The sequence below is a fragment of the Canis lupus genome, chromosome 9 (assembly GCF_048164855.1).
Source record: "Canis lupus baileyi chromosome 9, mCanLup2.hap1, whole genome shotgun sequence".
NCBI lineage: Eukaryota > Metazoa > Chordata > Mammalia > Carnivora > Canidae > Canis > Canis lupus.
Genome location: NC_132846.1, coordinates 24,090,295 through 24,116,500, shown reverse-complemented (window position 1 = coordinate 24,116,500; position 26,206 = coordinate 24,090,295). Strand labels below are relative to the sequence as shown.

The window sequence follows — 26,206 nt, the reverse complement described above, 5'->3', positions numbered from 1 at the left end:
CTAGTTTTCCCTTTGGTGTTCCTTAACCTAGATTAAGGTCACTTAAAACCTAAAAGTGGGCACTGGGGCAGGACTAAGTTCAGAGAAAAGCCCTCCACTTCTGATTTGAGGAGAAGGAAGGGGACTATAAAACTTAAAACAGAAGTCCCTGAGTTCTCTTTTTCTTTGCTCCTTCCTCTTACACCACAGTCTTCATGTAAACCTGCAAGGGTGAAAATCACAGTAGATATGGGGCCCACATATACTTAAAACTCTGAAAGTAGGGAACCTTCCTCTAGTTACATATAGGGCAGCTGGGGTGCCTGGGTGTCACAGTTGGTTAAGCATCTCCCTTCAGTTCAGGTCATGATCCCAGGTCCTGGGATCAAGCCCCAACTTGGACTCCATGCTACACGAAGAGTCTGCTTCTCCCTCTCCCTCTACCCCTTCTCCCCGCTCCCACACATACACACTCTGTTTCTCTCAAATAAAATCTTTTTCTATAAAATGGGGGTAGGGCAACCTGTGTTGCATTTTTCTCTTTCTGTCCTTTCTGTCCTCTTTCCGCATAGTACTGCAGAAAGATGCAGTTGTATGAAGTGTATGCAGAGCTGGGTAACTAAAGGCCTAGATTTCTGCCAGAGAACCAAAAAACAGGAACCCTGGGGCACTAAAAATTCCAAAGGGGAGGAGCTAGGGAAAGTAACCCTATATAAAGTTGTTTATGAACTTCTGGGCTCACCCTTGAACTGCATGTGAGGATCTGATCCTACACAGCCTACCAAAGACTGAGAACTGGACTAAGAGGCAGACTGCCACCCAGTCTCCAAGCCAGTCACAGGATATTTTAATAGCACTGGAAAACTTTAAAAATAGAACTACTGAAACTGCAACCACCAAACAGATTGGATTTTATAGCTCAGGTTATAGTCAGATTGACTGCCTGCTAAAACAAAAACATTGACATTCTGCATAGATAAACATGACTGAGTTTTACAGTATTTCAAAATGCCTAGGAAATAATCCAGAATTAGCATACAAAGAAACAGGAAAATTTCAACTCCTGGGGGGGAAAAAACATGCTAATGCTGAGATGGCACAGATGTTGTCATTATCTGACAAGTTCTGAAGCAGGTATATAAAAATGCTCTAGGAGACTTTCCAAATAGCTGACGAGATGGCCGAAGTGGAGCAGAAGCAGCATACCTTCTACAAGTTCACCTAATGTAACACAGACCCTGACCAGCTGCTGAACAGTTTCACAAGCAATGATGAAGCTATACAGCACCCAGCAGCAGCGGAGGCTGAACCGGGGTTTGCAGAGGAATCCGCACTCACTGCAAGAGCATCTGTGGAAGGCCAAGGAGCTTGCCCCTGTGGAGAAATCTCGGGGGGTTAAGGAGCACCTGGGGGACATGATCATCATGTCCAAGATAGTGGGCAGTAAGGTGGGTGTCTAAATGGCAAGACTTTGAGCCAGATGGAAATCAAGCTGGAGATGATTGGCCACTACCTGGATAAGTTTTTCACCACCTGTGAAGTAGGCCCAGCATCTGGGCTGCCCACTTCTCCCACTTCAACCCTCTTATGTAGTGTGTTCTGCCAATAAAGGCTGAACAGATGTCGCTAGTCAAAAAAAAAAAAAAAAGGCTCCAGGAACGGAGATCAAACTTTTTTTGGAGATTTTAATTAATTAATTAATTAATTAATTAATTAATGTATTTGACAGAGCATAAGCAGATGAAGTGGCAGGCAGAGGGAGAGGGAGAAGCAGTCTGCCTGCTGAGGGGCTCCATAGCAGGACCCCAGGATCATGACTGCTCATGACCCCAGTACCTAAGCATACGCCAAGGCAGATGCTTAATAACCAGCTGAGCCACCCAGGTGCCCCAGAAAGCAAATATTTTTGAACAGAAATTTAGAAAATCTCAGATATAAGAGATCAAAAGAAGGATCAAATAAAAATTTTAGAACTGAGAAAATAAATGAACTTACTAGAAAGGCTCAATAACAATGGAAACGATGAAGGAGGCTGTCAATATCAGGAATGAGGGAATAAGAAATAGTAACTACCTGGATAAATACAGCAGACTTAAGTTCCTTACAATTTTTAATGGTTGATAGCAAATATTACCTTGTATGATGTTTTCAATATATGTAAATTTAATACATAAAACAACTACAATATAAAAAGGAAGGATGAAGAGACTTCTGGCAAATTTTGCATTCCTGCATTGAAGCAGTAAAATAGTGATTCTAAGTAGGTAATTAAGTATGTTTGTAGCAATCTCGAGAGCAACTACTAAGAAACCAGAGATATTTTTAAATTTATAATAGATAAATATTTTTAAATTTTTTAACCAAAAAGAAGACAGAAAAGGAGAAACAGAAATGGAGATCAGAACAAAGCAGAAAGCAAATAAAATTATTAGTGGTCTGAATGCAGCATTTAAAAAACAGATTGTCAGAATGAATTTAAAAACATTCCTGCTTAGTGCCATGTAAGAGAAGCTTCAAATATGATAGGTTAAAAATAGGATAAAAAAATACCTTGAAAACTCATAGCTGAAGTAGCTGTTACTAAAAGCTGTCAAAGATTTCAGTACCAGGAAAATTATCAAGGATAAAGAACATTAAAAAATGATAGAAATGTCTGTTCTCCAGGAAGACAATAATCCTAAATGTATATGCACCTAACAAAAAACCCCTCAAAATACATGAATCAAAATCTGAGAGAACTAAAAGGAAATACTGAACTGAAAAGAGAGGTAAAAGCACTTTTATAGTTGGAAACTTCAGTGCTTTTTCCTGTAATTGACTAGTAAAAAATCAGCAGGGCTGTAGAAGAACTGAACAACACCATCAACCAACGATCTAATTGACATTTGTGGAACAGTTCACCCGATAGGGGGAAAAATACATTTTTTTTCCAAGAATACATGGATCATTTACCAGGTAGAACACTGACCAGGTCATAAATCTTAAATATAAGATCGCTAAAGTCATGCATAGGGTGTTTGTTTTCTAACCATAGTTGAATTAAACTACAAATCAATAAAGAAAGCTAACAGGAATGTTTCCAACCAGCTGAAAATTAAATAGCACTCTTGTGAATAATCCATGAGTCAAAGAGGAAGAAGTGGGAGAAAAGATAACTGAACAGAAATGAAGATATATCAAAATTTGTGGTGTGAGCACAGAAGTTCACAAACAACTTTACAGGGTAGTTTTATAGAGTTTATCTCTTGATTTCTATGGAACTTTCTACATAAATAAATCAGAATTAGAATGAATGGACTACTGAGTAATAAAAAGAATTACTGATATATGTAACAACATGATTGAATTTCAAAGGCATTATGCTGAGTGAAGAAAAAAAAAGTTCAAAAGGTTATATACTAGGGCAGCCTGGGTAGCTTAGCGGTTTGGCACCGCCCTCAGCCCAGTGCGGGATCCTGGAAACCTGGGATCAAGTCCCACATCGGGCTCCCTGCATGGAGCCTGCTTCTCCCTCTGCCTGTGTCTCTGCCTCTCTCTCTGTCTCTCATGAATAAATAAATAAAATCTTAAAAAAAAAAAAGTTTATATTACTGTATGATTCCATTTATATCACACTCTGGAAAGACAAACTAAGAAAACAAATCCGTGATTGCCAACAGTTATAGTGTTGGACAACAAAGAGGGAGCACTAGGAATTTTTTCAGTGTAATGGAACTGTTATGTATCCCAGTTGTGATCGTGGCTATACAAATCTGCATATCCATTAAGATTCATAGAACCATACCCAAAAAAGACCGTTTTACTATATGTTAACTTTAAAAGAATGTTAAGTTGCCTAGACTGCATACTATTAAAATATTTAGATACAGCATGCTTGGGTTTAGGCTCTGCTTTTTTCCTAGTTTTTTCACAGCTCTAACCTGCAGCCATGCCTTTGAAATTTACCATACTACAAATATGAAGTACTTTCTGTTCTCTAACCTTAGGCCTTTTCTCCCTTCATCTTCATTTTTTTTGCCAGTGCCACTGCCTCATTTTCACCTGTTACATTTTATCCATCCTTCACATTTTGTGTCACATGTCAATCACCTCCTCCCTATAACCTTTCTTTGTCATCACCTCTTCCTACTATCCACTTAATTAGTTATAATGCTTCTTTCTTAAGTAGATATGATACTTAATGCTTCTTGGAATATAAAGCAATTCCAATCCTGACTGTACAGAAGAACCACCTGAGGAGCTTTTGAAAAATTCAAAGTGTTCCTACTGCAAGCCTACTAAATTGAAATCTACAGGGGTAGTCTAATAGCTTATTTTAATAACTCATCTGCTTGCTTATACATTTGATGTAAGCTCCTCAAGTGATTCTTAGTTGCATCTTACTGTTTTGTACTCATCATGCTTGTAACCTAGTTAGCAAATAATTAAGGGGTTTCTGAGATCTAACTTAGCTTAAGCAGATACTTCTTGAACTAAGATCTGAAGGACAAAAAATATTTAAGCCAAATTTTATAAGTTCATTTTAAATAAAATGGCATATATAAAAGTAGAAGTAAGAAAGCATATTTAAAAATGCCGAAGGAAGGGATCCCTGGGTGGCGCAGCGGTTTGGCGCCTGCCTTTGGCCCAGGGCGCGATCCTGGAGACCCGGGATCGAATCCCACATCAGGCTCCCGGTGCATGGAGCCTGCTTCTCCCTCTGCCTGTGTCTCTGCCTCTCTCTCTCTCTGTGACTATCATAAATAAATAAAAATCTAAAAAAAAATGCCGAAGGAAGACCAAAATAATGGAAGACTAAAATAACGAGTACAGAAAATGAAGGAAGAACAGTACAAGAGGAGATTAGAGAGACAAGAACAATGTAAGTCCTATTAACTACTTTGGATTTTATGCTAGTGAGTTCTAAAAGCAAGTTTTTTTTTCTCCCTCTGTTACCTGTAAAAGCAAGTTTTAAGTAGGATTGGAGTGACATTATATTTGCCCTTTTATTATCTTTTATTATCTGGGATAAACTAGAGATGGGTTAATTACAAACTAATTTATTAAGTGAATTAAGTATTTTTATTATGAAAAATAGTCCTGTTGGTAGTTCTACACTTGGAAATTAATGGTGTACACAAATAGGGAAGCTTGAGCCTCCAAGTCCTTTTAGTTCTCCACTTTAGAACATCTGTGGAATGATTATGCAAAAAAGTAGAGAATTTGTTAGTGTTTAATGCCTGTAATTGTCTTCCTCTTCTACATGGAGTGAGTTGTATTCTGTAGTCTTCTTGTACCTGTTCACAAAAGCTAATTCATATAGATTTACAATTAAATAAATTTATTAATACCCTAAACTCATCACTTCCTAATTAATATATTTTATTATTATCTATGCCTTAAGATTCTTTATATCAATTTTATCTGTATGGTGGAAATTCTGTATAATTGTGTCCTTTCACACATTTCTTACTCCACATTCAGGGATCACATTGGTAGCCTGAAACCGGCCATCATAGAGGTATTTACAGTATAGAAAGTGACAAACACTACAAATAAGGACTTTTTTAACCCCAGGGAGCCGGTTTTTAAAATTTATCAGCATATAGGCAGCCTGGGTGGCTCAGAGGTTTAGTGCTGCCTTCAGCCCAGGGTGTGATCCTGGAGACACAAGATTGAGTCCCCACATCGGGCTCCCTGCATGGAGCCTGCTTCTCCCTCTGCCTGTCTCTCTCTGTGTCTCTCATGAATAAATAAAATCTTAAAAAAAAATTTATCAGCATAATACTTCATAGGTTAATTGGTGAGGTAAATAGATCCTTTCTGGCTGAACGGTCAGCTAAATTACAACATGTAAAATCTGGGGAGTGAGGGAAGCAGAAATATGTGTACCAGTTTCTAAATATTTACAAGTAAACTTTCAGGATGTAACTCATTTATTAAATTGGGTGACTACTTTATATTGTCAGGTTTTTTTCTCTTCCAATTTTCATTTCCCTCAATTAATATATATAAAATCTTGCATTCTATAAATTATGATAGAATGAGAACAAGAATAACACTTTATAGTACGAATTTATAACCAAGAGTATATAGGAACTAAGAACTCATTTTCCAATATACTTAGCACCAATAAGACTTGAACAACAGTGTTGAAAAGTTAGTCATGCTAGAATCACCCCAAAAGATCAAATCACTGATGGTTGGACTTAGGAAAAAGATGTTGAAAGACCTGAGATGATTTTTCAGGTTTCATAGAATACAAAAAAATAGAAGATACGTACTCGATATGTTAAATTACATCTTCATATTTTAAGCACTCAAGTAAGTTACTGTGTGTGGAGGGAAGAATTTTTTTCTTCCCTGTTATCTAGAATGATTTTGGTTAAAATTCCTTTAGCTCAATAAATCTCATTGATACAGTGGTACACATTCAGGAGGTTGTTTTTATTGATTTGAATTTCTTGGTCTTTAACTGGTTTTGGTCTTCCATAGTGCTTTTGCATCTCTTCCAAAGCACAAACCTGGCTTCTGGTCAGATGTAGCTATGGCTGTAGGTTCTCGATCTGCTGAAGAGTGCCAGAGGAAATACCTGGAAGATCCCAGAGGAAAAGGAACCCAGAAACCTGTCACTAAGAAACAAACAGTCAATCCCAAAGGCCAAAATGGTAACCTTTGTAAATTGTTTTTCCTAGTTCTCAGTATTGACTTCTACTTGCTAAATATATTTATCCATTTGTCGTGGTCTTATACAGGTGTTTTCTCCAAATTTTAAAGCTAGAAAGTATTTTAAAGATCATCTGTTTAGTTTTTATCTAGATATCAAGTACATCAGTAATAGCCTGAGCAAACTTGTGCTTTGAGTTTGTTCCAGGAAATCTGTAGCTAAATCCAAAGATTTCAGTTTCTGGATTATTAAAAGTCTCATTTTTTTTTAAAGATTTTCTTTATTTATTCATGAGAGACACAGAGAGAAATAGAGAGGCAGAGACACAGGCAGAGGGAGAAGCAGGCTCCATGCAGGGAGCTGGACATGGGACTCTATCCCTGGTCTCCAGGATCAGGCCCCGGGCTGAAGGTGGCGCTAAACTGCTGAGCCACTGGGGCTGCCCCTTAAAGTAATTTAATTTGAAGCCACTTGGGTAGAGCCTCATAGAAATTCATAATAAAATTCTAAATAAATTTAGTTTTTGTATTCCTCCCGAGTATACATTCCTGCTCAGGGTTTATGACAGAGCTTATATTGACTAACCTTTGGGAGTATCCTATCCCTGTCCTGATTCAATAAGGTTTATATTTTTAGAAAATCAACAAATTAGGCATTCAGCAAGGAGAATGTGAGAGGGTGAAGACCTTTTCCATCTCACCTTGGCTAATCTGATGTAGTTTCTTCATGAGTATCTTATGAGCTAATTATATTGCATAGATCCCAGTATAGAAAGAATCTTTTGTTATGTAGGAGACTTATTAATAGAGGATGCATTTACTTAATATAAATAGACAATTTAGATTTTACAAAGTCTGTTAAATTTAGAGCAGTTACTATAAATAACCAAATCCTTATTAAAATGTTTTGCTGACTCCTAAGGCAAGATAGGTGATGCTGATAAGAAGCAAATTATTAAGATAACTGCCAAAGTGGGAACTCTTAAAAGGAAGCAACAAATGAGGGATTTTCTGGAACAATTGCCAAAAGATGATCATGATGATTTTTTCAGTACAACACCTGTGCAGAATCAAAGAGTACTGGTAAGAGTCTTAAATGTGTGAAATCATTGCTTTCTTCATACTGACTTTAACATTTTTCATTTTTATGTCTGGTTAGTGTTCATCCCTAATGTTTAGGCCAAGGATTGATAGTTCCACAGACATGACCCAAAATATAGGAAGTAGCCTGCCAGTACATGCTATTCTTATATTCTTATGTCCAGAGTCTACCCTTCAGTGAGTTTCATAGATAATGGTTGTAGAGCCAAATTGAAAACCCAGAAATGTTTAATTAGGCTAAATGTATATGTTTAATTTTTTTTTTTAAGATTTTTTTTATTTATGAGAGACTGAGAGAGAGAGAGGGGCACAGACACAGGCAGAGGGAGAAACAGGCTCTATGCAGGGAGCCTGACGTGGGACACGATCCCGGGTCTCCAGGGTCACACCCTGGGCTGCAGGCGGCGCCAAACTGCTGAGCCACCCAGGCTGCCCATATTTAAATTTTTTTTAAAAAGATATCTATTTATGAGACACACAGAGAGGAAGAGACATAGGCAGAGGGAGAAGCAGGCTCCCAGTGAGGAGTCTGATGCAGGACTTGATCCCAGGACCCCAGGATCATGACCTGAGCCAAAGGCAGACACTTGACCACTGGGCTACCCAGGTGTCCCTATATTTAAAATTTCATATGCAATGAGGTAAACTTTAAAAAAAAGTGATGAAATTATTACCTACTGTATAGTAAATTTAGTGGAGGTATTAAATGATAGCACAAAGTTGACATTTGAATGTATAAAAGAATTTTTGTAGTATGAAAAATTGTAGAACTTAAAAACTTCAGCAATTGGGAAAAAATATTTACAACAAATAAAGCCAGTAATGTTGATAATATGAAGAACTAATTCACATATTACTAGAATAAAAATTGTCAGGGGGTGCCTGGGTGGCTCAGTCAGTTAAGTGACTTCAGCTCAGGTCATAATCTCAGGGTCTTGGGATTGAACCCCCAAATCAGGTTTCATGCTCAGTGGGAAGTCTGCTTCTCCCTCTGCCCCTCCTTCCCCACTCCTGCCTGCTCGCTCTCAAATAAACAAATAAAATCTTTTTAAAAAAATTGTCACGATCACAGGGGTAAAGTGGGCAAGAAAAATTTCCAAAGGCTGAATGAATACTGAGGAAAGTGGTTATGTTAGCTGATAATCAAAGGAAAAATAAATAAATCATATGTATATATTCTAAGTTACAGAATCTTTTACAAAATAAATTATCTACTAACAAAAAGCAGTGGAGATACTGATGTAGTCATACATCAGTGGATGTAAAATGAATCATACCTTTTGGAAAGCATGGCCATTTTCAAGAACCATTAGATCAATTCTATTCATTGGAATTTATCCTAAGAAATTCAAAAGAAGCCAAACTCCTGACACAGATAGTCGCACAGATTTCTCTTCACAGCAGAAAACTGGAAGCAATGTATATGTCCAAGAAGGATGTTCTTCATAAACAGATACAATAGAAAGTGCAAATTTGAAACTATTTCTAGAATATAAATATAAATGTTAAGAGTATTAAGATTAATGCAAAATGGATATAGACAATGATAGAGGTGTAAAAGTTCAAGGAGTTGTTTTAGTGAGCTTAACTTCAAGAATAATATTTTTATTCATTTTTTAAATATTGTTATACGTCTCCAATATTAAAAGGCTATACAATGCTTTAAGAATTTAGTAATCATTATCTGGGCTCTTTTTGCCTATACAGATTATAAAGGATTTTATATAAAAAGTATTTTAAGGGGATCCCTGGGTGGCTCAGTGGTTTAGCGCTTGCTTTCAGCCCCAGGGTGCGATTCTGGAGTCCTGGGATCGGGTCCCACATCCCTGCATGGAGCCTGCTTCTCCCTCTGCCTGTGTCTCTGCCCCTCTCTCTCTCTCTCTCTCTCTCTCTCTCTCTCTCTCTGTGTCTCTCATGAATAAATAAATAAAATCTTAAATAAATAAATAAATAAATAAATAAATAAATAAATAAATAAATAAATAGTATTTTAAGGGAGCCATCTGAGGCTTTTACTGTGTTCCAACTACATAACAGCCATGGTCATTTAGGGGTTATATCCTTTATATAATTCTACCATCATTTTAGGTTTTATATATTTTTTGGCTTAAATGCAATAGTAGCAACATTTTAAAGACAAAAATAATAAAACAAATAGTGAAGTAAGTTCATTTTCTGTAGCATAAATCCACTTTCTCTAAGGCTTTAATGTAAAGATAGGCAAAATCTTAATGAAGGATTGAATTATTTATTGGAAATGCGTATACACAAAAGTTTAATACTGCTTTGGTTCCTATTAAGTGCCAAGCATAGTAATCAGTGAATTAGTTCTGTTTTGTTCTGTTTACCCAGAAGTAAGGAAACCATAACCCATGGGTCAGACCGGGCAGACCACATTTGTTATAAGAAAATTTTATTAGAACAGAGACATATTTATTGTTTACATAGCTATGTCTGCTTTCACGGCAGAGTTGAATATTTGGGACAGATACTGTATGGACCATAAAGCCTAAAATATACTATCTGACCCTTGACAGAAAACATTTGCTGATCCCTGGTCTTTCCACAACTTTTAGAAATAGGTGTCATTGTCTCCACTTAACACAATAGAACCAAAGTTTTTTTTAGAGGCTGAGGCTCTGTTAACTACTAATGTGTTTAGAGATCTCAGCTGGAAAATTATAAGGAGGAAAACAACTTATCAGCCCACCTAAGAATATTTAGTGACAATGAGAAATTCCATGTTAGGGTTGCCTGCTGGCTGGTAACAATTATTTGTTTTCTAGTTGCCAAGTCTCCAAGACAGTGCAGAAGAAGATGATATTCTGCTGAGTATGGACAAAAATCCAACAACTCCATCATCAGTTGTCTTTCCATTGGCAAAAACTCCTCAGTGTCACCATGTCAGTCCTGGCATGCTAGCTTCTATAAATAGGTAAATATGCATATATAGACTGTAATTCTCTGCATCAACATTTAACATTTCATGAGTCAGAGAGTAGATGTCGATAATGAGAAGAATCATCATTAAACAAAAAAATCAAGAATAGTTCCTAGAAGTTCAGGATGGACAGTTTCAATAAGTAGAGAATATTGTTCATTAGTGTAGGGACCCAACTTACACTTTACATCAGGATAAATTCTAAATGGATCAAATTTTTTCACATAACAAATTAGACTATAAAATATACCTAAAGAAACCTTGGAGGATTATTTTATAATCATTGATAAGTGAAAGTCTTTTCACACTATGATGCTAGACTCAGAATACACTAACAAAAAGAATCATAAAGTCAACCAGATAAAAAGTTTTACCCAACTACCATAAGCAATAAAAAGATAAACAGTGATCTGACAAAAGAATATATGGAACTCATCAAAGGAAAAGGCTAATTTTCCTAACGCAGCACTCCTATGGATTAAGAGGAAAGGAAAGGGATTCTCATGCATCACTAGTGAGAAGGTAAATTAGTACGGTCTCTGTGGGCAGCAATTTGTGAGTATCTATCAAAATTATAAATACACATATTTGACCTATCAGTCCTGCTTCTCACATAGTGAATATACAGCTTATTAGAGTATTGCTTATAATAGCAAAAGTCTGGAAACAGCTCCTGCCTATCAGTAAGGGACTAATCAAACTGGTACATTATGTAGCCATAGAAATTAATGAAGAAAGTCTTAATGTACTATTATGGTAAAACGTTCAAGATCTAGTAAGTGAAAAAAATGCAGTGAATAATGTGTTAACATTTCTGTAAATGTGGTAAATTGTGTAAAATTTGTATAAACGGGCTGTGTGTATACTTGTGTATATTTGCATATATACATGTATATATACCTAATTGCTTTCCTTTGATTAAATATCTGAAAGAATATACTTTTCTTTTTTTTTTTTTTTTTTTTTTAAAGGTTTTTTTTAGTTATCCACTCAGGAGAGAGACACAGAGGGAGAGAGAGGCAGAGGGAGAAGCAGGCTCCATGCAGGGAGCCCGATGTGGGACTCGATCCAGGGTCTCCAGGATCATGCCCCGGGCTGCAGGCAGCGCTAAACCGCTGCGCCACCGGGGCTGCCCTCTGAAAGAATATATAACTGAAAACACTACTGATCCCTACAAAGAGAACCTAGATCACTTGGAGATGAGAGAAGGAAACTTTTTGAATTTTGAACTATGTGAATATAGATACTTGAAATATAAATAAAACTAAGAAAAATCAGGGACAACCAGCAGTTGAATGACAGAGAAAAGAAGGAAAGAAATAAAAATGAGGCCTGAAAATAAGTCATTCCATTTGGCAATCAAGCAGGACTTTTATTAAGAGTAATTCTGTGGGTTGTGAGGCAGAAGCCAAGTAATAATGACTGAGAAAAAAGTATTCAGTCCTCTCCTGAGGGTCGGTGAAATTTTAATTTGCATTTATTTGGTAAAAACATAATTTTCATAATTTTTCCCCAGAAATCTACAGATTATTTTTGATTTAGTATTCATTGCAGATGAAAGTATACTAAGAATATAATTTTGGGCAAAGCTTTTGATAAGTACTTTGGCCAAATCATCAAAAGCTTTAAGATATTCATCCCTTTGGCCCTTGAATTTTCTTAGTCACTTATAGGGAAATACATTTGGGCAAGTATGTATGTACATTTGTACGGACAAAGATGTTTGTCATGAAACATAATACTGAAGATATGGAAATGACCTAAATGTCCAATAAAGAAAGTTAAGAAATGAGGATTTGTCCACATTATAGGATAGGATATAACAATTAAAAATCATACCTTCAAGAATTTTTAACAACCAAGAATAATGTTCAGTTGACAATAGATTTTAAAAGCTAAGAGTTAAATTATAAACAATATCCCAGTTTACATAATATGTATTCAGAAAGGAAATTTCTTGACTATAAACATCATAGCCATTATCTCTAGATTGTAGAATTATAGTGAAGTGAGTTTTGGTGGTGGTGGTTTTTTTAATATCACTTTTGCAATGATGGAAATATACTTTCCCCTCCTCCCCAATAGAACACATGGTAGATTCATTTATATCATGACTATATTTCCTAAAACATTTATTTCATATAGGGCAACGGACTCATGAGGTGCAGATCCTTGAACAGCTGGCTAGGCTTATTCACTAGCTATGTAGCAGTGCTTGTGGTTCACATTAATATCTTAATACAGTCACACATTTAGAAATATGTTATACCTTTAAGGTTGCTCCCAAATTTTCATAAAGGAACGGATAATTGATCATAAAGGATCTTGAAGCTAAGAGAGAATTACAATTGGTGTTCAGCTGGTATTTACTGTCATAAGGACTAGGAATTGTAGGGGGAAATGAGAATAGCCATTCTTGAGACACCTGGGTGGCTCAGCGGTTGAGCATCTGCCTCAGGACGTGATCTTGGCCCCCAGGCTCCGTGTAGAGAGCCTCCTTCTCCCTCTGCCTATGTCTCTACCTCTCTCTATGTCTCTTATGAATAAATAAAATCTTAAAAAAAAAAAAAGAATAGCCATTCTCTGTGGCTTCCATTTGTGTCTGTAAAATGAGCCAAACCTATTTGCTAAGAATGAGAGGGGGAGAAAATAAGCTAAAAAGAAATGACTCAGGAGTTAGTTGGAAGCTATAAATTGAGGGTTTTCATCACCAGGTATATCCTTAAAGTGGTTAACTATTTGATGTAGACAGGAAAGCAAGTAAACAGAAAGGAGTAAGAGGTCTAATAAAAGGGAGTCCAGGTAGAAGTCACAGTGAATTTTGGAAAAGAGAGGCAGCAAGATAGTGATCAGAAAGAGCACTGAACAATGAGCAAAACCATAATTTCCTATTCTTATTTAATGTTCCTTTAAAATGTTAAGTTGAAATGTTTTGTCCATTTCCATCAGTACACCATTGTTTTTTAAAAAATGGAAAAGACGTGGGCAGCCCAGGTGGCTCAGTGGTTTAGTGCCACCTTCAGCCCAGGGCCTGATCCTGGAGACCCGGGGTCGAGTCCCATGTCTTGCTCCCTGCATGGAGCCTGCTTCTCCCTCTGCCTGTGTCTCTACCTCTCTTTCTCTCTCTCTCATAAATAAATAAAATCTTTTTTTACAAAGTAGAAAAGACAAATAGACTTTTGTTTTTGAGTCTGTTTCCTGGTTTGCCGGTTTGCCTTTTTTTTTTTTTTGGCTCATGTTCATGTTTTGTTTCTTAAATTCCAGATAGGACTAAAACCATATGGTATATGTCTTTTTCTGACTTAGTTTTCTTAACATTCTACTTTCTTGTTACATCCATGTTATTGCAAACAGCAAGATTCGATCTTTTATATGGTAGAGTAATATTCCAGTATGTGTGTGTGTATGTATAGTAGACTTATGTTTATATATTTTATAAAATATATTAAATACCTAATATATTTACACACACACATATATATATATATATATATATATATATATATATATATATATGTGCACTTGTATTAAATAATGCTGCTCTAAACATTGGGGTGCACATATCCCTTTGAATTTGTATTTTTGTGTTCTTTGGGTAATACCTACTGGTATAATTGCTGGATCATAGGGTAGTTCTATTTTTAACTTTCTGTGGAACCTCCAAACTGTTTTCCACAGAGGCTGTACCAGTTTGCATTCCTGCCAACTGTGCAAGAGGATTCCCCTTTCTCCACATCCCCACCAACACCCATTGTTTGTACTGTTGACTTTAACCATTCTGACAGGTGGAAGGTGATATCTCATTGTAGTTTTGATATATTTCCCTGATGATCAGTGATGTTGAGCATCTTTTCAAGTGTCTATTGGCTATCTGGATGTCTTTGGAGAAATGTCTATTCATGTCTTCTGCCTTTTTTTAATTGGATTTTTTTTGGGGGGTGTTGTGTAAGTTATTTTTATATTTTGAATGCTAACCCTTTATCAGCTATGTCATTTGCAAATATCTTTTCCCATTCCATAGGCTGCCTTTTACTTGTGTGGATTGGTTTCCTTCCCTGTGCAGAAGCTGTTTATTTTGATGTAGCCCCAAAAGTTTAGTTTTGCTTTTGCTTCCCAGAAAAGAAAATTTATATATATATATACTTCCCAGAAAATACACTTTTTCCCAGAAAATATACTTCTTAAAGGTTGAGACACATTTAAAATTATTTTTGTCAGTTGCTATTCAAGCTGTGGATAGAAATATGGTAGTTAACTGTTGACTTAAAATTTTGTATTCAAACAGGAATGATTGTGATAAATATGTTTTTCGTATGCAAAAAAACCATAAAAGTAAAGGTGGCATTGTCTGGGGCAATATCAAGAAAAAAACAGTAAGTATATTTATTCTTCATTTATTCATCATGTCTATTGAACAACTGTAATACATGGCAGATTGTGGCAGTTACAAGTTATGTAAAAGTTCTTGCCCTCAAAGTAGTTAATCTTAGAGAATGACAATTTATCGAGGACCACCTTATCACCTGATTGTATATTCCTTCTCACCAGACTATGGCAATGTCTTCTTCCCTTATCCATGTTGAAATATTTATATTGCATACTTTCTAGAGTATAATTCTTCTCAGAGAATTTCTAAAACATTGGGATTACATAATCACATCCAATTTTTATGGTTTCATTTGTCCACAGGAAATGGTAGATACTTCTGGACACAGGTTTAAAAATCAACCTGGAGACTAAACTCTTTAAAGGATATCTCCAAAATTGAAGGTGTAGACAAACTATTTCTTAGATTCCCTTTTCCCAGTCCCACATTCTTTATGAGAATGAAATTTTGGTTTGTTGCAAAGGACCTGGAATCAACATAGCAAGAAGGATTTGGTTGGCTTCTGGTCCCTATTTTGCCTGTGAAAGTTGGTTGCTTTGACAATTGTTTCACAAACTTGAATGTGCAAAGGCATCACCTAGTGATCTTGTTAAACACCAGATTCTGATCCAGGGATTTGAGATTTCTGCTTTTTTTTTTTTAAGATTTTATTTATTCATGAGAGACACAAGAAAGAGGCAGAGACAGGCAGAGGGAGAAGCAGGCTCCATGCAGGGAACCCGACGTGGGACTTGATCCTGGGTCTTTCAGGATCACGCCCTGGGCTGAAGGTGGTGGTTAAACCGCTGAGCCATCCGGGCTGCCCGATTTCTGCATTTCTAACGGGCTTCAGGTGCTAATGCCTATGTTGCTGTCCATGGACCATACTGAGTTAGTAGCAAGATCCTAATCCACTCAGTCTGTTCTCTGCACAGTGATGAAAAATTCACGTGGACAGATCTAATAAGGACACTTCCTATTAAGAATATTTGTTTCGGGATCCCTGGGTGGCGCAGCGGTTTGGCGCCTGCCTTTGGCCCAGGGCACGATCCTGGAGACCCGGGATCGAATCCCATGTTGGGCTCCCGGTGCATGGAGCCTGCTTCTCCCTCTGCCTGTGTCTCTGCCTCTCTCTCTCTCTCTGTGTGTGTGACTATCATAAATAAATAAAAATTAAAAAAAAAAATTTGTTTCTTTGTATTTCTGGCATCATCCTAAACACTACTGGACTTCTGTTTTTCTTAATGGGTCATAATTTTAGCATCTCCTGAACTATATAATATCCTTGTGATTTAGTCCTTTTTCATAGACTAATATTTTGTCGTGTGTGAGGATAGAAAGAACAAAGGATTTAGTGTTAAAAGTTCTGATTTCAAGCCCTAACTCCTCATACCAGCTTTATAAGACAACAAGCTACTTGGGCTTTCTAGTTTCATTTTATTTATGTATGGTATCAATGTAGGAATCATGATACTGGTTTAATGTTGCTGAATGATTTTGAGAGCTAAATGATAGAATAATGTTTTTAACTCATTTCACAAGAAAAAGTACAGTTATGTCACAATCTGAACAAGAGTTTGTATCTCAAGAGTTTGAACTCTATTTTTACCCTTAGTACACCACTATACTATATACCCTGTCATATTTCCTTTCTATTCCTTTTCATTTTTTAAAGATAGCCAGGCATGGCCAAAAGTTTAAAAAGCATTGATATAATAAATATGTATTTTACACTTAAACTTTGTGATATAAATTACTATTTTAGACAATTGAAATTTTGCTAGTGTAATGGAATAACATGAGTACTTAGATTTTGGCAACTGTCAGAGGCCCATAGACTATCCTTTCACCCCTGTAGCATTAATTTGTAATATTTTTTTCTTTTTTCTTTTTTCTTTTTTTGTAATATTTTCTTATAGTCATGTTTGCCAGTGGTGGGAAACAACATTGAAGAAGTGTTCTTACCCTAGATAGATTAAACTGTGGAAAAAGAATTAGACATTTCACAGATAATCATAATGTGATTAGGTATCATTATAGGCATGTGTTCAAGGTACTCAGGATGAAGCATACTTATTTTGTCTGTGTTTGAGGCAGAACTCACAGGAGGTACTATTTAGCTATTAACATGAACTCTCTTGCAGGTTGAAACTGATTTTTCAACTCCAACATCAAGAAAAAAAACCCTGTTTAACAAAGGTAATTTATTTTTCTTTTGTAACTCAGTCTATTATAAGTTAGTCTCTATATTAACATGGTACTAAAATTAACTGCTCTGAAGTGGGCAGATCTATTCAATTTCTCAGTTCTTTTCAATTTCATTGAAATTACTTTTAGAAGTATATTAATCTTTTATTAAACTTCTTTTTACAGAATTAAGAGAAAACTCTGGTATTGGAAAACTTTTCGCTAATGCTATGGAGTCTTTAGATGAAGAAGAGAAAGATTATTATTTTTCAGACTCTGATTCTTCTTAGTAAAAATGAGAAAATATTTTCAGGATTTTTATCAAGAAGCAGATAATATATTTGTATCTTCTTTTGGAATACATATATTTTCTTCATAATATACCATCATACGAAATTGTGGATTCCTCCTTAGAGGTTTTAGGAGATGAATAGTTAACAGAGGGATGTTTTACTCTGAATTCATCTAAAACATCTTTCTGTAACTATTCCTCATTGCTGCAGGTTACTAAAATGTAAGGAAATTGTTTTGCTTGTATAGATACTTATGAATTTCTGGGTTTTGCATTATTAAAATATTCTACATAAGTATCTCTTAACCGTCCAAGTTTGTTTACGTTAAGAAAATCATGTTCCATTTTTTTTAAAAGCTTCCCAGAAAATGCTATCCTCAAGGGATAGGGGAGGGAGAATGAGAAGTAGATAGTACTGCCAGCTACTAAATTCATGAAAACTTCCAAGTCAGCATTTGTTACCACTTGGTATACAAGCCAGAATTGATCTAATGTTTAAATTACATGTTGTTAAAACTATGTAACACTCTATCTTGTGATTTTTTTCTTAAAACTTGTGATTAGCATATCTCTGAAACCTATGTAAATTTGTTGTTTTTCAATATTTTATTAGGTAGAAATCAGAGAACAAATTTTGTTGCACTATGCCTTATTTACATATGCAGTTTACATTTGGTCTCAATGTTAAAACGACTGGATTAGACTTTTCAACATTCAAGTAGTTGATCTACCACCAGAAGTTAACGTGCCATGTCATAGTAACATTATTTTCCTTTCAGACAGCTCCTTTAGAAATAAACCTTTTTTTTAGCCTATTCTACCACTCTGTCTTGAAATTTGACATAGAATATTTTTCCTTTGGTTACAGTGTATATACACACTTACTCTTTCTCTCCAGTTAGATTGTTTAAATAAACTTGGTTTACTTTTGTAACTTTATATTTTGGTTGTTGTTTGATTACTGGATCATAGAAAGTAAACAAATATGCATTCTGTTACTGGTTCAGCTCCTTGCCTCAAAAATTACCAGAACTTTCACTAAAAACTACATGCTCATGTTTCTTAAGAGTTTAGTAATAATCAGCAGTTCTAGAACTATAGAATTTACAGCAACACAAGATTTAAAAATAATATTGCAGCTAGACTTAGATCATAATGGTTTCTGCCACAAAGAATTTAGATGGAGGATGGAACAAATAAAGGGATTATTTTAGAGTCAAATACTGTTTTAGAACTTAAGTTGCCAATACTTGGGTTTATACTATTCTGCTTAATGTTAATGGATATTTTTTTTAAGGAGTTAGTTAGAAGGTAGTTAAATTCCATAATGGGAAACAAAAAGATAATTTTGATATAGCACAGACTTAACACAAACCAAAAAATGTGGCCTCCCACCACCACTGCCACATTCCCTGTGTCCTGCTGGAACTTCTTCAGTGTCCTTCCTGGTCTATTTTGTTGTATCCCACCTGCCAGGTACCTGATTAGTCACATTTCTTCCCATCAGGTCATAAGATAAGCTAGTAAGGCTTATCAAGTAACCTCCAAAGGAGACTTAAAGTAGGCTCCAAGATGAGTTAATAATCAATAGTGCTGATAGTTACGTGATACCAATGAGAGTATAAAGAGGGCTGTTGCAGCTTAAATATGGATTGAGCTCTGTACACAGCAAGCGTAAGTAAATAAAATCCTCTAGGTTATGTCCCTCATGCCATTTTATTTATGGAATATTTCGTTTGGTGGTTGGACACAAAGAATTTGAGCACAATGGTGTCTGCAGAGGAGATGCTGCAAGGTGGCCAGCAGCCCAGGTCAACGTGAAGTTGCTGAGGAACTGCATGCTTCTGGGCATGTAGCTGGGACAGACTACCACCAAATGTCTCTACCCCCATGCGCCATGAACACCATGTAGCAGGAGCAAAAAGCAAAGCAGCACACTGGAACCAGAAACAAGCCCTTTATTTCCTTCTACTGACAAAGCTTAAATCCTGCCCACGGTAGCGAGAAATGTTGAGAAAGTCCAGTCCATTATAGCAAGGCAAGATACTAAAGGGTAAATTTGAGCCTGATTGATAGATAAAAATCAATAACTGCACAAGCCAGGAACTTCTAGAACTTCTGACTTTGACAGAATTCTTGAACCACAGAACTATGAAATCCACTGCTCTCTGAAGAAATAAATTATACTACTACCCAAAGAAGCTAAGTTTACAATCAGAGTAACTTTTTAGTGAAAAAGAACTGCATCTAGTTTTGGTTCTAGATTTCCCAGTAAACTTGAATAAGTCAACTTGTTTGTGGGCCTCACTTATACCACGTGATAAGAGAACAGCAATTTGAATTTCATGAACTGAAGTGCCTGCCTAGTCTAAGGTAAGAAAAACTCTGCTGTGAACCTGGTGCAACTACCCTGTAGTGTAACAGAAGAAACAGTAAGGCAACGAGAGAATACAGGACTCTAAATGGGGGGGTGGGGGTGGGAGGGGCATAGTTAAAGGCTGCATTAGCACTAGACTGACCAGAAGAGGCTCAGATGTGGCAGATGAAAACATGGAGACATCTTAAAATATAAATAGCATCACAGATAACACTGTTATGGTCACAATAAAATCCACTTTCAACAATTCATTTATACTAATTTTCCAAGTCTAAGCCAATATTCCGCTTCTTTGAATATATTTCAACAACAAAAAAAGTAGTGTAGGCTGGAGTTCATACTACAGCAGGATTTGACTATACTTGATTGGGACTCTTTTGGTAAGATAATCACTTTCAGTTAAATTTTCATCTCTCTTAGTAACTGGAACATTTATCTCACAAAACACCTACCTCTACCTCCCGTATCTGATACAAAATGTATGTAGACTTAGGACATTAAAATATTCTAGATGATATTGTTCATATATAGGAAAAATTATTTACAACTACTAAGTTGGAAGCAGACACCTCAACCTATTATACTAACAAATGGTAAGTACAGTACCATAATCTCTGGAAAATTCCTAGAACATATCTAACTCGAGCTTTTACTTTATTAGCACCTTCAGTAACTTTTTTTTATTCAATAAAAAGTTTCATAATCTAGTTAAAATGATTACTGAACGTCAGATTTTCTTTTAAATAATTTATAACATATAAATGAAAATGTACACAATATAAAATAGATATGGAAATACTCTTTTACATCTTTTAAACTGATCATCACAAACCACAGCAATGATTATTGAAGTGCATTTAGTATTGCGAGAGTTCTTTCATATACCCGAGCAGTATGATCATGCATCAGATTGTAGTCTACCTTGGTTAAGACCATCTGGTAACATTTGCATGTTAAATACATAGTGAATATATCTATATATCTCCTCAGCCTTTTGATGAGTTACTTGTGCATACATGGAGATTTCTTGAGGTGAGCTGAAAAAAAAATTAGAACTTTTGACTTGTACAATTTAATATTACTTGCTTAACACCAAACGTAAAAGAGCCTTTAAGAACATTTCTTCCTAAGCATTTTACATCTACTTAACGTCCTTAGCACCAGTTTATATAAAGCAAACACTTATTCCCTATATTTAAAGTCCTATATAACAGTAATTTCCATATCTTCTACATGGGCCTTTAGTTTAACTAAAATAACCTATTTTCTAAAATCTTCCTTATTAAGCAATAGTCAAAAACTAGTAAAATTTGCACTGTCACATTTGTCTAGGTCCAGAACCAAACAGCCCAGAAATGTTCGAATGCAAGATCAAATATAAGAACTGTCTAGCTCCCAGAGGGCTCAAAGCTCCCCAAAGGCAGTGTCTATTCCACACACCCCCCCCCCAATTAAAATCAACTTCATGCAGTGGTTGTTAACAAGCAAAAAGTCTTTACTGAAATGAAACAATCTAATGGGCTACTCATCTTTATTTTTTAAAAATATTAAAATTTCTATGAAATACTTCTAAGAATCATTTAAAAGTAACCATCTAAAAATATTAAGACAGACGTACCTGTTAGTCATCCTTTTCACAGAAGAAAACCGGTGACACATATTTAATGCAGTTATATAACTTATATGGGGAATACTTAAATAAAACTGAAGTGCCTCACATTTACTTCTGTTCACCACTGTTGGGATATGAATACCAACATTCTTTCTTTGTTCTACTAAAGACAGTTCCTTCAACAAATCTGCAGTTTCTTCTTGGCAGGAACTGAAAAGAATTCGGATTCCAGCACCAATTAAGGTAGTGAGCAAGTTGTCATAGCTCTTTGTTCTTCTAAACATCCTGGATGTGTCTCCTAAATATTTTATATTTAGAAAAATGCAAAGCTTAGTAATGTATATTAAGTAGAATCATTAATACTATTATTAAAACCCCAAGATTTACAATCATTAAGCAAACTAGTACCACATTATGCTAATGAGAAACCCTCGACTAAATATTTAAAATGATTCTCAGATATCTAGGAGATAAAATAGGAAGAACTATCTTTGTAAGTGTCTTCAATTGGAATCAAATAGGAAGATGAGTGGACAGAGGAGAGCTTATTGTTCCTAGTTAATGCATTCCTGAAGACCAAGACCATGTGTCACTTATCTCTCAAAATCATAGTGCTAGCGCGGATGAATAGCTCAAGTACTGGCTTACCTGCTATAAAATCTTAGGTATTTATTCCAAGAGTAACTCAAAACCCTGCACACCCATTTTTTTAAAGCATTTTTTTAAAGATTTTATTTATTTATTCATGAGACACACAGAGAAAGAGAGGCAGAGACACAGGCAGAGGGAGAAGTCTCCATGCAGGGAACCGGAGGTGGGACTCAATCTCGGGTCTCCAGGATCAGGCCGTGGGCCGAAGGCAGCGCTAAACTGCTGAGCCACCCGGGCTGCCCCTGCACACCTATTTTAATGTCATCTTTAACCCTTGCCTATTAACTTACTTCCCTACCTTTCCCATTCATTTTTCATATTCTATCCTCCATTCTTTTGGGGCACTTTTCATTATGGAAAAACAAAACTTTTTCTTTGAAACCTTTTTCCCCTAATTTTTGCCATGTTACTTTTATTCCTAATCTACTTCCTTTGTAAAGAATATGTTGGTAAAGAGGAAATTATTGAATTTCAGCACTAAGAGGACCCAAGAGATCACTTAATCTAAGGCCTTCATTTGTCAAAGAAAGAAAACTGGGTAGTGAAAGAGGGAGTTATCCAAAGCTGCAGTTGGTCAGTGACAGCATGAGGATAAAAAAGTAAAATGTGCAATTACCAACCCAATGTTTTACATAAACTACACTATTTCCTTTTACTGTATACTGTGTGACTGTATAATTCTTGAATTCTTCCAGTGGCCTTTTTCCTACATGATTTCACTTAACCCTCACAATATCACACAAGGAATAGGACAAGTATATTTCTAACCCCTCAGAAGGAGTGATTTGTCAATGCAACGTCCATAGCTACAGTGACACTAGAATTCAGTGTGTCTTCTGATGCCATATTCCATGACCTTTTTACCATTCTCATGGTTCCCCCTACAATTAAATATTACCCACAGAAACTCCCTAACTGAAGCTCCTATGCACCCATTTCAGCTCCCTAGTAAGAACTCAGTGAATTCCACTGAACACTCCTATACCTCAAATCTGCTCTTCTCTGACAGTCATAATTTCAGTAAAGAGCACCACTAACTGCTCCATGACCAAGAAATCAGCCAATTCAAGAGTTAAGTCTTGCCTCCTTCCACCAACTACTGTTAATCCTGCCTCCTAAATCCCCTGAATCCTCCTCCTTTTCCCCACTACTGCCTTAAGGTCCTCATCCTTTCTGGAACTCCTGAAAAAAGGCATGATGGGTTCACTTGCCTTCCATTTCTCATTCTTTAACTCTCAAACTGCATTTAAACACAATGACTAAAAAAATTCAGAAATAAACCTTTTTTATGAAGCAAATAATAATAGCATAAAATAAACACAATGACTAATAAAAACATGGCTTTATATAAACATGAAGTGACGTGAGTCAGGTATTTATATTTTTAAGAATTTCCCCCATCCCGACAGAAGGGTGAACTAAATAATAGTTGAGTTCCTTTATAAACTTTATAAACAAAAACATTTAAAAATACAAACCTGTTTTTTCTTTGTCCTTTTCCACAATCACACATATTCTTTCAAACATGCTCTGTAGGTGCTGAATCTGGTCAATTAATTTGTTCTTATTGATACTATTTAACATCTCAGATTGAGACCTCCTTTCCACCACCATGCGGTTACTCACAATGTAATCACAACCATTAAGAGGACAAACCTCTACTTGTAAGCCATGAATTGCTCTTAGGGAAGAAATTACTTCTGTTCCAGAAGTGATTTCACAACTATCTACAAGAATACAAGTTCTTTGGCCTTCCTGTGGAACTCTAAGAGAATCATGTGTGCCAGCCAAATGTGGTCTTGAATTGGAACAGTATGCCACTGAAGTTCTAGAATCCTCCAGAGTACTACCAACCTGAAAAGTAGAAAATATTGGTAACAATCAGGTTAAATATATATTAGCACCACAAATTTCTAACATCTGAACTTGATTTTCCTTACTAATATTATTTTTCTCTCTTTAACTGCTTTTTCTTCCTTCAATATGATCAAAGTGACTATATACATGAAGGACCAAGCTACTACTTCACACCTAGTAGGATGGTTATACTTCAAAACAAAACAAAATCATAAAATAAATGTCAGAATGTAAAAAACTGGGAACACACACTGCTAGTGGGAATGTAAAATAGTACAGCCACTGTGGAAAAGAGTTTGGCGAGTCCTCAAAAGTTAAACACAGAATTATATGACTCAGTAATTCTACTTCTAGGTATATCCCAAAAAGAACTGAAAACAGAAACTCAGATACTCATTTGCAAATTAATTTTGTAAAAATCTCAGTCATTGTCTATTCAAATATCTCTTCTAACCTGTTTTCTTTTCCTTAATTCCAATTACATGTATCTTAGATTATTTTCTTCTTGCCTTTCTCCATCTGCAAAGGGTCTTCACCTATGTATAGCTGTAAGATCTGCTTTTCATCCCCAGAAGCTTAAAGCTTTTTGTTCTATAGGAGAAATAGGGGAGAAGAAAACAGATGGGATCTGCTGCCTTTTTCACAGTAACTGCTGGTTACTTCCCCCCAGCCAGGAGGCTTTCTGATTTTGTCTTTCCTGGGAACACTTGATTGAGTCTATGGAGTATAGCTCATGAAGGCTTATGAATTCCTCTCTGTCTGTAACTCCCAGGGGTTCTAAACTCTCATTCTAGTTCATTGCCTTTTGCAACTTATTAGTTTTAGCTGAATTCTTCTTGCCAAATTATACAGTGCCCACTGACTGTCCCAAATCAACAAGTCTCTCATTGGAGACACTTGTCTTTCCACAGAAATAAGGTTAATTGATTGCCCTAAAACCTCAGTTCCATAATAGTTTCAAGTAAAACCATGATTCTATGGATTATCTGGCTTTTTTTGTTGTTGTTACTAGGATGGGAACAATGTTCTTTCCAGTTTCTACATCGTAAGCTAAAGATGGAAGTCCTAATCACTCAAATAATCATTAAAATAATTATAATTCAGTATTCAATTTCAAAAATAACTTAATGTGAAGAAAACTGCACTAAAGAAAAGAGGATACTGGGAATATTTAGTTATTTTGAAGTAGAAAATGGCTTCTTAAACATGACACTAAAGTTCAGAAACTGTAAAGAAAAAAATTGAGACTGTATAAAAAGGTTACCTCTTCCTATGGCAAAACCACCAAAAACAAACAAAAAGGCAAATGACAAGGAATACGACTTGTAAAATACGTGACAAAATAAACGTTAACTTTTTAAAATACCTAACCAGGTTTTTTTTTTTACAGGATATTTAATCTATTTTCTGTCTTTCCAAATTTACCTCATACGACTTGTAAAATACGTGACAAAATAAACATTAACTTTTTAAAATACCTAACCAGGTTTTTTTTTTTTTTACAGGATATTTAATCTATTTTCTGTCTTTCCAAATTTACCTCATATTCTTATATGAATATTCATATTCTTATGAATACCCTTCCTGTGAGAATCATACATTAAATAGTATAATTTTAAAACACATTTCTGTAAAAATCAATTTATCTTTTTTCACAGTTCTCAAAGTATTATTAGATGTATCCATTTTTGTTAGAACATGGCAATGTAAAAATGTAGCTAGTGCTTACTGATTTTCAAAGGATTGTGCATATACAAATCTTTCTCAATTTATGATTATAGGATTACCTCCCAATAAACCCATCATAAGTTGAAAAGATCATTGAGTGGAAAATACATGTAATACACCATACCTTAGCCTATGCCTTAAAATTGTTCAGAATACTTACACTGGCCTACAGCTGGGCAAAACCTATCTGATATAAAGCCTATTTTACAATAAACTGTTAAATATCAGGGATCTCTGAGTGGCTCAGCGGATTAGCGCCTGTCTTTGGCCCAGTGCGCGATCCTGGAGTCCCGGGATCGAGCCCTGCGTCGGGCTCCAGGCATGGAGCCTGCTTCTCCCTCTGCCTGTGTCTCTGCCTCTCTCTCTTTCTCTATGTCTATCATGAATGAACAAATAAAAAATATTTTTAAAAAAGACTACTAAAAAAAAACTGAATATCTCATGTAATTTATTGAATACTATACTGAAAT

At 35.8% G+C, this 26,206-nt stretch overlaps 2 protein-coding genes across 4 annotated transcripts in view; one reads left to right on the top strand and one right to left on the bottom strand.

Moving 5' to 3' along the window:
- Positions 1 to 18,450, top strand: part of MIS18BP1 (MIS18 binding protein 1) — a 47,498-nt gene extending 29,048 nt beyond the window's left edge. For 2 of the 3 annotated variants that reach the window (XM_072838449.1, XM_072838450.1), the window contains exons 12-17: positions 6,454 to 6,626; positions 7,547 to 7,707; positions 10,512 to 10,660; positions 14,952 to 15,039; positions 17,177 to 17,231; positions 17,406 to 18,450. In XM_072838449.1, coding sequence (XP_072694550.1) covers positions 6,454 to 6,626; positions 7,547 to 7,707; positions 10,512 to 10,660; positions 14,952 to 15,039; positions 17,177 to 17,231; positions 17,406 to 17,509 — 730 coding nt within the window. In that variant the 3' untranslated portion in view covers positions 17,510 to 18,450. Of the gene's footprint in view, positions 1 to 6,453; positions 6,627 to 7,546; positions 7,708 to 10,511; positions 10,661 to 14,951; positions 15,040 to 17,176; positions 17,232 to 17,405 lie in introns of those variants that run through there. The other variant, XR_012036546.1, reaches the window with a different exon arrangement.
- FANCM (FA complementation group M) overlaps positions 16,713 to 26,206 on the bottom strand; it is a 67,206-nt gene continuing 57,712 nt past the window's right edge. The window contains exons 21-23 of the mRNA XM_072838448.1: positions 23,630 to 24,005; positions 21,507 to 21,798; positions 16,713 to 20,925 (exon numbers count right to left, since the gene is read on the bottom strand). Of these exons, the coding sequence (XP_072694549.1) occupies positions 20,787 to 20,925; positions 21,507 to 21,798; positions 23,630 to 24,005 (807 nt within the window). The 3' untranslated portion in view covers positions 16,713 to 20,786. The remainder of the gene's footprint in view (positions 20,926 to 21,506; positions 21,799 to 23,629; positions 24,006 to 26,206) is intronic.